This window comes from Gopherus flavomarginatus, chromosome 10 (genome assembly GCF_025201925.1).
Source record: "Gopherus flavomarginatus isolate rGopFla2 chromosome 10, rGopFla2.mat.asm, whole genome shotgun sequence".
NCBI lineage: Eukaryota > Metazoa > Chordata > Testudines > Testudinidae > Gopherus > Gopherus flavomarginatus.
Window position 1 is genome coordinate 74768509 of NC_066626.1, and position 12379 is coordinate 74780887.

The 12379-nt window shown below is 42.7% G+C and overlaps 2 protein-coding genes across 3 annotated transcripts in view; both read right to left on the reverse strand.

Annotated features, from left to right (window-relative positions):
• Positions 1-1362, reverse strand: part of PTPN4 (protein tyrosine phosphatase non-receptor type 4) — a 229483-nt gene extending 228121 nt beyond the window's left edge. The window contains exon 1 of the mRNA XM_050917015.1: positions 1267-1362. The gene's annotated coding sequence lies outside the window, so the exon portion shown is untranslated. The remainder of the gene's footprint in view (positions 1-1266) is intronic.
• TMEM177 (transmembrane protein 177) lies at positions 447-7822 on the reverse strand. Of its 2 annotated transcripts, none has more exons than XM_050917146.1 (2): positions 7765-7822; positions 447-1592 (listed from the first exon to the last, which is right to left on the reverse strand). In XM_050917146.1, the coding sequence occupies exon 2, from the start codon at positions 1576-1578 to the stop codon at positions 643-645; it is 936 nt and encodes a 311-aa protein (XP_050773103.1). In that variant the 5' UTR covers positions 1579-1592; positions 7765-7822; the 3' UTR covers positions 447-642. The 2 variants fall into 2 exon arrangements, with proteins under 2 accessions (XP_050773103.1, XP_050773104.1); XM_050917147.1 differs by lacking the exon at positions 7765-7822 and adding an exon at positions 7587-7624.
• Positions 7823-12379: the final 4557 nt, after the last annotated feature.

Here is a 12379-nt window from a genome sequence, read left to right on the forward strand (position 1 = left end):
TAAAACACCTTATTTACTTTACATACAACAATAGTTTAGTTATATATTACAGATTTACAGAAAGAGACCTTCTGAAAATGTTAAAATGTATTACTGGCATGTGAAACCTTAAATTAAAGTGACTAAATGAAGACTCAGCATACCACTTCTGAAAGACTAGACCAGGGGTTGGCAGCCTATTTTAAATGTCTTGGGTGTGATAGAGCTCCCACCATTCCTTTAGGATGTACCATATGAGGGGTAGAGAATACGTATAACATATATACACACACGCACACACTCACCCCTCTTTAAATTAATGCCACAAAAATTCTCTTTATCTTTTGCATTCTTTAGAAATTATTTCAAAACTATAGGTGAGTAAAGTACCAGCATTTCCAGATCAGTGTCTGAGAAGTAACACTCCCTGAGTGGGCTTTAGTGTTTAAGATGAATGTAGGACAGAGGACTTTTGAAATAGGTCTTTAATTTTTTTAAGAGATATGTGTCCAGTGAATGAAAAATTAAACACTATTTCCAGACTATATGCAAAAATAAAAAACAGCGCACAAATGAAGTTGCAGGGGAGGGGAGAGGAAGGCAGTACAGTGGCGTTCCAAGAGAATACATAATTCACAAGTTTAAAATCCAATCACTCCCTTCCTATGCCTGGGGCACTCTTAAAATATTAATGATCAAGTCTCTTCTGGAAGTGTATGGAGCGTGCTTTAATCTGAACCAGTACCTAGGGAAAAGATTACCACTAGGGGCATAAATTTTCTCTCCTTGTTTGCCCAAAAGCATGCGGAGAGTCCTGTTGCGGGACAGGATTTTGTCATAGAATTCCACCCCACCTCTGGCGTAGTCTTTGGAAATAGTGGCCGCCCTTCTGTCCAACCTGTAGTCTAGTGCGTGGCTCACGGCATCATAAGCAAGAAAGTAGCCGACAAGTCCGATTGCTGCAATGGTGATGTTATAAATGCCTCGAAACACTCTGGGGCCAGAATACAAGCCCAGAAGCTGCTTTATAGCCACCCCAGACAGACAGGTGCCAGCTAAGCAAGTAGGAGGCACAGCTGCATAAACTACAGGGCTATTGCTTTGCAAGTACACAATCTCTCTGGCAATGGCAAACTTCTGAGCCTCTGGTGAAAACATCAAGGCTTCCTTCAAAGCTAGCCCTTGTTTACTCTCCCAATCCACTTCTCTGCCATTTATCACGATGACACGGTTGACAATTCCTTGTCTGTCCGCCGCAGTGCTATTGAAATTGGCAGGGATGCCCACCAGAGAGCCTGCTGGCAGCCACGGGATCCCAGCACTCACTGGGTGGAAGCCAAAAGCTGCAAAGGGTTGGTAACAATTCACGGACTTCACGCCAACATCTTCCAGAACATCATGGAAGAGGCTGCGTAGTTTCTCCGAGAGCTCAGCTGGTTGCCCCTTAGACCAGCACTGATACCACAGTTTGAACGTCTGCTCGGGAAAGACATGATAGGAAAGGTTAGCCCCAAACAGTCCTGAGCAGGAAACTGCCAACAAGCCAGTTCTGTGCTTCTCTACCAACGCAGCTGCCTTCCACAGGAACGGAACTGCCATAGCCAACTTCAAACCTGTTCATAACAACATACAAACATGGAATTAAAAGATGCACATATGGGTCCCCTTTCATTTTAAGATTATTTTAAACAAGTAGAGCCCGATATCCAGGAAATCACACCACTCTATTTATACACAAAGGTATAAATACAAGAATAAGTACAGTACAACCCTACTACAACAAAGAAAATGCTGCATCCTTTTGCTATACAGAGATTTATCTCATGCTCTCGTGCTTCAGAATGCAAACTGGTTGATACAGAGGACCAGAAGGAATCACTCTCTTTCTCCTCTATTAAATCAGTTCATTGTAATAAGGGTAACATATCAGTATTATGGTAAAGTCATCACATCCATCTACTAACATATTCTGAACATAATACCCTGTTTTACCCAGTACCACATATCTGCCCCTTGCCAGAACAGTTTTCTGTAACTCAGATGACTTCTGTTCCATCAGTCACATAGTTTAGATATTAATGGCAGAGGGATCATTGTGATCATCTAGTCTGATCCTCCTGTATAACACAGGCTCTTAAATTTCACCGAATTACCCTGTATCAAGTGCAATAAATTATGTTTGGCTTAAGCATATCTTCCAGAAAGGCAGCCAGTCTTGGTCTGAAGACATCAAGCACTGGAGAATCCACCAGTTTCCTTGGTCATCACAGTTAAAAATGCGAGCACTATTTCTAATTTGAGTTTGTTTGGCATCAGTTTCTAGCCACTGATTCTTGTTATGCCTTTCTCCACTAGATTAAAGAACCCTTTAATACCTGGTATTTTCTCCCCTTGAAGGTATTTAAAACACTGTAATCAAGTCACCTTTCAATCTTCTTTTTGATAAATTGAACATATTGAGCTCTTTAAGACTCTCATTGCAAGGCATTTTCTCCAGCCCTCAAATCATTTTATGTGGTTCTTCTCTGCATCCTCTTCAAATTGTCAACATTCTTTAAAAAAATATGGCCACCAGCAGTGTATGCAGTAGTGAGATTGATACTGGACCAGTGCCATATACAGGGGTAAAAGTGCCTCCATACTCCTACTCGCAGCTCTCCCATTTCTATATCCAAGGCCTGCATTAGCCCTTTTCCCCCCCACGGCATCGGACTGAAAACTCACATTGACTTGCTCATCCATTATGACCCCTAAATCCTTTTCAGAGTTGCTGCTTTCCAGTATACAACTTCCCATTCTGAAGGCATGGCCAGCTTTCCTTGTTCCCAGATATTTAAATTTATTTTATTTAGCTGTATAAAAAACACATTTTGTTTGAACGGTCCCAGCGTACCTAGTGATTCAGATGGGTCTGTATAACTGCCCTGTTTTCATCATTTTTACCATTCCTCCCATCTATGTCATCTGCACATTTTATCAGCAGCAATTTTATATTTACTTGATGAAAATGATGAATAACTTAGTGCCTAGTACTTATCCTTGAGTGACTCAAGAAACACACCAATTCAGCTATGATTCCCCACTGGCGATCATTTTTTCATTTAATGTGTAAAAAACCAGCATGATACAATATCAATAGTCATAATGTTGTGTGGTACTAAGTCAAATACCTCATTAAAGTCTAAGTACATTAATGTGCGCAGTTGCGTTTATCAACCAAATGTGTAATCTCCACAAAGAATGAGATCAGGTTTGTTTGACAATGCCTATTTTCCATAAAAGCATATTGACTGGTGTTAATTGTCTTAACACACTTCATGTTAGATAGTGCCTTCCGTCAAAGAACAAGACAGTTAAGATTTCATCAAGACTTGCTGACGAAGCAGAAATATTTTCAAGCAAAGTTGCAGTTTCTAAATTTGAGTGAAAGGCTGAAAATTATTCTGTTATCGACAACTGAAAACCAAGGCATTTTTTGCTTTTTTTAAACAGAGCCTGAAAAAATTAAAAATAAAAATAAAAAATCAGTTTATTTGAAAATAAAATACATTATTGAACAGTTCTACATCTGAGGAGTCCAAAACTGATACTTCTAACAATAATTAAATCTAACGATGTAGGGAAGGATTATTATCCTCTTTTTTACAGATGGAGGAAACCAAGACAAAGGAAAAGGGAATTATTTGCCCAAATACCTGTAAAGGGGGACTAATCACCACTAGAGGGGGCACAGAGTGCCACTGTGAGTAGATTACACTAGTATTGCTGAAAGCTCTCTTGACTCGGAGTCGTTTGTTTGCTGATAGCATTACTCTCCTTATTCTCCCAGGAAAAAAAACGAACAAAGAAGGATTCTTCCAAAAAAATTCAAATGGCCCTTTAAAGAGCTCTTTCTGAAATAATTACCTTCTTAAAAAAGAAGTGCACAAAAGGTAAACTAGTCTTGGCCAGGGTAGGACTTGGAACAGAAGTAGTTTCCAAGCAGGAAACTCTTCTCCAACTCTCTAAAGAGAAAGATGAAGGGATGGGAAAATTTTAACCTGACAAATCCTTTAGTTCAAGATTTTCTGCTTCTCTGAGCACAGATAGTGGCATCAGTGATACCTATGGCTCCAGCCCTGCAAGTTTTTAGGCACAGAACAGCCCTATGCTCACGTGGAAGCCCAGCGACTGTGGCATCTGCCCCCATAGGTCCTAGAATCACATCATTTTAGTAGGAGACATATAAAGAAATAGAAAGGGAAATTGGCGTGCTTCATTGATGGTGAACGAGAATTGGAGGCCTAATTCCCCTCTGTGCCTTTGAAAATCTCCTCCCTTAGCGATCAGCAGCAACAATGAGTATTAAACAGAAAAACCTAAAAGTGATCAAATTAATTGGATCTCTTTATAGTCTTACATTTCTCTTTCCTCTTCCTAGGACCGTCTTTCAGACTGTACATTTTCTGATGCAAGGACTGTCTTGATAAATGCCTTGTACAGCAGTGAGATCATAGCAGGTGCTTAATAAATAACAATAATGCCTGTCTTGGCACATAAATTAAGGCAGAACTATGGTATTGTATTTAGCTATCATCTTACAGTCTACTCTTATGTTCTGTTAATGATTTGAGATGCTGAGTCCCCCACCCCCCGCCCATCCCCCCAAAAAGACGTTTAAGTTCATCACAGAAGATTAGGTTAAAGAGCACAATTTTCAGGATCAGGCCCTAACATATTAGAAAAAAGCCTCTTGATATTCTAGCCGAGTTGTACATTTCAGTTACACTTCAGTGACATTGCTAATGATAAACCTGAAAAACCTCTTCGGCATTAGTGACTCTGGCATATTCACAAGGCTAATGTGTCATTGGAAATGTCACTTCATTTAAAGTGAAGCAGCCAGCACTTCAAAGGGAGATGATAATGTGACAAATGCCACTTTAAGCCAGATGGGGAATTGAACCAGTGACCTTCTGAGCTAAAAGCACACACCTTTACAGCTTCAGACAAAGAGGCAGGTCCTCAACAGGTGCTCAGTAAAAGATTCATATGCTCAGAGGCACAGGAAACAAGCTCTCAGCAGCACAAAACAACAGGCCTGCAAATAGTTTTCTTAAAAGCAATTATCTAGTTGTGGGGTTGGCTTAGCAGGAACCAAGGTTTCAGAAAGGTTAAAAAAAAAAAAAAAGTGAAAAACCAAAATAATCATAGAAGAAAAACCAGATAATACCTTGCGCGAGATTTTGAAGAATTCTGCATAGATGATGCACATTTCAACATTGTCATTCATAGTTTCTCCTATTTTCCCTCTTCAAGTCATAATCCTCAATTTGAAAAATCATAACTTCCATAGCAGATAAGGCTTCAATCTTACAACTGACCTCTGCCGGCACAGTGCTTGGAAGCCAAGCGAGATGGCCCTTATGTCCATGCTGAGCTCATTACAGGTTTGGAACCTAGCTGCTCTACCACATACATAGACAGTGTGGGGAATAAGCAGCGTAACCAGGGGAATTTGGAAAAATCATCCTGGGTTTTTTTTTCATAAAAACCTTTAGTAATAAAAACAAAGGACTGTTTCTCAATAGCTTTTTCAAGTGCTACCCAATCTTTAGACCAGATCCTCAGCTGCTGTAAACCAGGTTTGCAAACCAGCTAAAGACATGGTGGTTTAAGTGTATGATCGATATTTTTATTCATAATCTTATACAACATACTTACAAAGAAGGCAACTGAAAACTAAGACTAAAGGATGGTTTTTAATGGCACAAATTTTGGATTTTCTTACTTATTTGATCAGTCTCCATAGTTTACAACACTGGGCCCTAATGTAAGGTGCAATGCTTTTGTTTCTATTATTGGGCCTCATCCTGCCCGCAGTCCCTAACTCAAGCAAGGAGATCTATTGACGTCCATGAGGACTAGTAGCAGAGGACTGCAAGATCACGGCCCTTTATTTCCGTTGTATTATCTCTCTGTTAAAATTACTTCTTAAGAGAGGGCAGGCTGGGCAAAAGATATATTAAGGAGCTAGTGACCAGAGTTTGGGGCGTGTGAGGTGGTCAGGGGACGGGGAACTGGGGGGTTGCACAAGTGTGGGAGTCCCGAGGGGCCTGTCAGGGGGCAGGGGTGTGGATAGGGGTCAGGAGATGGGGAACATGGAGGGGTTGGATAGGTTTGGGGTCCCGGGTGCCTGTCAGGGAGTGGAGGTGTGGACAGGGGGCAGGGCAGTCAGGGGACTGGGAGCAGGGGGGCTGGATAGGGGGTGGGGTCCCAGGAGGGGGTGGTTAGGGGACAGAAGCAGGGGAGGTTGGATAGATCAGGAGTTCTGGGGGGCAGCCAGGGGGCAGGAAGTGGAGGGGGTGCATAGGGGGCAGGGGCCAGGCTGTTTGGGAAGGCACAGTCTTCCCTACCTGGCCCTCCATACAGTTTTGCAACCCCAATGTGGCCCTTGGGCCAAAAAGTTTGCCCACCCCTGCAATAAGAGACGTTCTTTTACTTAAAATAAATGCGCCCAATTCTCCAATTCACACCTGAACAAAGTGGGGATCAAACACAGCCACCATTCTAATTTGGCAAGGCTTCCATCCCTTTCCACAGGTGGAAGTAGTGCTGCCAACCCCAAGTGTTCAAACACCATGAGTCAGTGTCATGTTTTTACGGGACCTGGTTTAAAAATTATGAAGTTTTAAGAACAAAGAGGAGTCCCGCTGACACCTTAAAGACTAACAGATTTATTTGGGCATAAGCTTTCGTGGGTAAAAAAACCCCACTTCTTCATAGAATCATAGATCATTAGGGTTGGAAGGGACCTCAAGAGATCATCTAGTCCAACCCCCTGCTCAAAGCAGGACCAATCCCCAAATGGCCCCCTCAACAATGAACTCACAATCCTGGGTTTAGCAGGCCAATGCTCAAATCAGATGCATCAGAAGTTTTAAGAAAAGTCTTTTCCTTAGCCTGCTTTTCCTAGCCTAAAGGATTAATGATTTCAATCTTTTCTCTATAATCTTGACACTTAGAAAACAATTTTTTAAACATGAAAGTAGAAACTCTGATCTAATCACATAGCTCTGGGACCTGAACTTTAAGAAAAACACCAACTAGCATGATAATGGCATCACTGTGTACATGACAACACAAAGTGAAAGTCAGCTGGGAATCAGGCCCTTAAAAGTCTCTTACTGCCCTTTGAGTAAAACTCCCTTATAAACCCTTGTAACTGATGTCAGTGGAGTTACACCGGCATAAGAAATTGATGTGGCCACTCAGAATCGGGTTTCAGTCTTACTCTCATTGAAGTCCCTGACAGTTTTATTGGTCACCTCAGTGAAAGCAGGAATGGGCCTAAAAGGAGAGGCAGGAGGGGCTTCATACCTTATCTCATGGAACTGAAAGGGACCTCGAAAGGTCCTGGAGTCCAGTCCCCTGCGTTCACAGCGGGACCAAGTACCATCCCTGACAGATTTTTGCTCCGGATCCCCAAAGGCCCCCCACAACCCTGGGTTTAGCAGGCCAGTGCTCAAACAGGATTTCTGTGAAAGGGGGAAGAAAAAACAACCCCAGATGATTTCACACGAATCCTGACAGCGGGGGGTACACGGCCCAACTCTTCTCCCCCTCACCTGCGTGTCACCCGGCAGTAACCTCCAGGGAAACGCCTGGAAACCAGGCTGAGAAAACCTCGTCTTCGCTCGGCACAACGCGGCGCAGGCAGCGCCCTCGGCTCGCCCCGGCCCCTGCAGCCTGCCCGCCCCCAGCCCGGCGAAGGAGGCCACCAGGGTCACCCGCCCCGCTCCTCACCTGCCCCTCCAGGCGGCAGCGCCTGCGCGTGGGGAAAGGGCTTGCCGTAAAGCACAGCTCTGCCTGCCGCGAAAGCTAAGCACGGCTGCAGAGCAGCGGGGGGGAGTGCCAGGCGACTGCGGTCGTCATAGCAACGCAGGCAGAGTGTAACCTTTGCATGTTGCAGGCCTGAGGCTGTCTGACCTCTTTGGGGGGCACTTGGGCTTTGACTGTTTAAAGCTCAAATTGAAAAATCAGCTGCACTGGGAAGTATGGACCATGTGTTACACTTCTGGAGCTGCAGGGCATTGCATTTGCTCTGTGTTAACCCTTCACTATCATCCAGGGCCATAGAATTTGCATCCGGGGCTGGCTATCAAAGACCTCCAAGTTTGGGAGTGTTCGTCTCTGGGGTTTTAGACACACAGCTTTGAAAGTGCTGGCTTGTGTTTACTTACATTAGCATCCTCAGGTTAAATTGATGGCTGAGGCAATGTGCTCACTACCCGCACTTTCTTTTCAAGCTCATAAAGACCACATTGGTTCTCAACCTTTCCAGACTACTGTACCTCTTTTAGGAGTCAGATTTGTCTTGCATACCCCAAGTTTCACCTCACTTAGAACCTATTTGCTTACAAAATCAGACATAAAACTACAAGTGTCATAGCACACTATTACTGAAAAATTGCTTATGTTCTCGTTTTTGCCACATAATTATAAAATGAATTAAGCGGAAATAAATATTGTACTTACTTGTCAGTACATAATATACAGAGTAGTATAAACAAGTCATTGTCTTTATGAAATTTTAGTTTGTTCTGACTTTGCTAGTGTTTTTTATGTGGCCTCTTATAAAACTAGGCAAATATCAAGATGAGTCAATGCACCCCCAGGAAGACAGCTGCGTACCCCTGTTGAGACCTGCTGTTATAGAAACGAAGTGAGTGAGGTAATATCTCCAACTATGCTGCATACAGTATGGTTAAATTATTGCATTAACAAATAATGTGAATTATTATTCAAACTTGGAGCTAGGAGATAGGTTTTCATCAAAACAAGAAAAATGTCTTTTCAACCAAAACGAATAGTTTGCAGAAAGCTTTGTGTGGTATTTTGGCTGAAAATTTCAACATTTTTCAATAAGAAACTGAAAGACAATTTGGTTTTAAAATACCAAAAAAGTGTTTTTCCCCTTCCTTTTTGGTGGAGTTGGGTGGGGCAGGAGAATGAAGGAGGAAGAGGAAAAGGAAAGAAAAGAGGTGGGAGATTCTGAAAATTTCTGTTTTCCAAAAAACAAAATTTTGTGTTTTGGTTTTTATTTTATTGGGGTTTTTTTAAAATCTACCTAAAAATAAATGAAAATGAAAATATTTTGTTTAATTGTAAAAGTTTATTTGTGGAAAATATAGAGCATTTTTCAACCAGACCTATTCAGACTTTTCTTTTTGCAGGTCAGAAGTTCTGTGTTTCACTTGCAATAATTTAGGCTCCCTGAGTGAAATCCTGGCTCTATCGAGAAAAAAAATTAATGGCAAAATTCCTATTGAGTTTGATGGGACCAGAATTTGTCCCTCTGATTTTCTGTGCATACTGCCAAGACAAAAAGAAAGGCCTGATTCATCTCACACAAAGCTTCTCCAAACAGGCTAACACAACTCTTTCCCCCAAATATGCTGGCATCTCAAGGTTTCTGTTAAACCATTGACACATGTATGGTTCGATACTACCATACCTCTGGGGAAGAAAAAACAGAAACAGCTGTTGAATTGCTCATTGGTGCCAACTGGAAAAGTTGCCTGTTCACATATGCTCTGGACAGCTGTGCAAACTATATCCAGTACAGATGCAAAGAGCAAGCAGTTATTTAAGCAATGTGTGTGTGTGTGTGGGGGGGGTGCTCTGAAATTGATGCATTCTGGGAAGAAGAATCCCTCTGAACAGCTCCTTTCTCCTAAGTCACAAAGAAGAGCAAACAGGCTTGTTAGGAGGAGGTTAAATTTAAGTAAATAAATAAAGAATAGACTACTGTCAGCACAAAATAATCCCAAAAATGTGATGAGAGTAGCACACGTTAATAAGGGATATGTTTCCACAATGTTGGCAGAAATGAATATCTCATTACCACTGAAAGCAGGACCTCTCATATTGCAACCTAGAATTGGCCCTGGGTTTGCTGATATGAGTAATAGAAAAATGTTGATAAGTCCCTGTCCTGAGGATCCAACAACTGACGGGCCAGATCCTTTAACCCTTACTCATGTGATTAAGGCCTTAATTGCACGAGCATCAAACTGAAGCCATGGGCACCCCACGCCTTCCTTGGGGACGTGCCTGCAATCCGTATAGCCACAACTTTTACAGGTTATGCAATGAAAAGAGAACTTCACATCTTGGAAGTACTCTAGCTATTTTGTCTTCCAGGAGGCCACACGTTTGTTACAGTAGATTAGGCTCAGGAAAAAAAAAGTACGTTATTCCGACTTCAATTAGGAGCAAGTGAATTTCAGTAGGTTCATTGCACCCATATGCATTTCAATGCGGCAACTCCAAATGCTTTCCTGCAAAAGGATCTATATAGGTTCTTATATGCCCCTCATCACCTTAGTATCTTATTAAGAATTCATTAAATGATGTGACTAACATCTGTTGTGTGTGGTCATTCTCTTTCCCATCCTCTCCCCAGAGGGAGATTAGCATGTGCAGTGTGTAGAAGGTTATTTTATTGTTTGTTTTTTAAGTAATGGCTTGCACTTGGAAAGGAAGGTGGTGAGGTTTGCGATGGCTCCTAGGTCCTGCGGGAGTTCATTCCAAACTCTGGGATCAACACCTCCAGAAACTCTGTCTGGCACAGGACCGGCGCTAGGGGTTTTAGCGCCCTAGGCGCACAGCAATTTTGCCGCCCCGCGTGCTGGTCCCGAGGCTCCGGTGGAGCTGCCGCAGTGGTGCCTGCGGAGGGTCCGGTGCTCCGCGGCTCCGGTGGAGCAGCCACAGTCATGCCTGCGGGAGGTCCACCGGAGCCGCGCGAGGAGCCGACCGTCCGCAGGCACGACTGTGGCAGCTCCACCGGAGCTGCGGACCAGTGGACCCTCCGCAGGCTCCACTGCGGCAGCTCCACCGGAGCTGCCTGCTGCCCCCTCCAGCAAAACGGTGCCCACCAATTATTCTGGCACCCTGGGCGATTGCCTAGGCTGCCTAAATGGTAGCGCCGGCCCGGCTGGCACAGATGAGTTTTACTCTTGTAGTAGAAAGTTCCTTCATGCCAGTGGAGCAAATTTGTCAATTATGAGTCTCATCAGAGAGTTTTACACAGATTTCTTTTGACGGTTTCATAATAAATAAGATTTATTTTAAAAAATGGAGACCCAAACCCTATTGAATTTCTTGTATCTTATGTCAAGTTCAATGTCTAATCCAAAACCTGATTAGATTCTGGTTTCAGTAGGCATACGTTTAGGAATGAATCAATGATATGGTAGGACAGAACTGTGCTTTCACTTTATTATCTATTTACACATAGACAAACAAAGATCTAGGCACATAGATCACTTTTTAAATTAACCTGCTAGGTGGTGCTATAGGACATGCTGTAAGCTATTCATTAGATTAGAAATTACATTTTCAGTTTGATCTTTCACAGATTTCTAGACAACCTATTCCCCCATCCCCAAATCTATAATTTTCTGGACAAATCCTTGCTGATTGATACTATGTATCAGTTGAAATGTTGGTTCTTGTTAAAGAGTGAGCTGTAAACGTGTTTGACCTTTTGGTCATTGACTTCAGTTTCTGTTGAAGAGTTTGTTCCCTTATGTTGCTTCTTTGACTATATGATTACCTGGGTAAGGATGGTTATGTCAGTGATTCTTTATGAGTTTGAAGCTGATCCATGACAACAATCCATAAGATTCCAAGTCTGTTCTATGAGATTCATCCATGGAGCTGGCCTGAACCTTGAAACCAAACTTTAGTGGTGGTGTAGGGAGGGAAATTACACAATCCAGACATAAAACCATACTGGAATTGTGTGTTTCAGGCACACCTCTACTTAATGTGGCACTTGTATATTTCAACAGAGTCATGGGGTTATTGTACAATATATTGTGTGAACCATTGGTAGGAGAACAGGATTAGTAGCAGGAAAAGGCAGGAAAGGAGATTATTGGGCCCGGGTCTACACTAAAATGTATGTTGGTATCACTATGTCGCTCTTTGGTGTGGAAAATCCACCCCCCGAGCAACATAGTTATATGACCTAACTCCCAGTTTAGACAGTGCAACATCAGTGGGAGGGCTTCTTCCATTGACTTAGCTACCGCCTCTTGGGGAGGAGGAGTACCTACGCTGATGGGAGAAGCTCTCCCGCTAGTGTAGGTAGCATCTTCATTAAGCGCTACATGGGTGCAGATGCAGTGCTGTAAGTGTAGATAAGTGCAAACTCTCTGGAGCAAGGACCAATTACTACCTTGTATTTGTACAGTACATAACACAATTGGGACCTGTTTCTGACTGGTCCCTAGGCACTACTGTAATAAACATAATTAATAATAAAAAAGAGGACATAGAGGAGAGGGAAAGACACAGCGAAAGCCTGGAATAGATAAGAGGAGAAAGAAAGCAAGAAAGCGCCACTACTGAA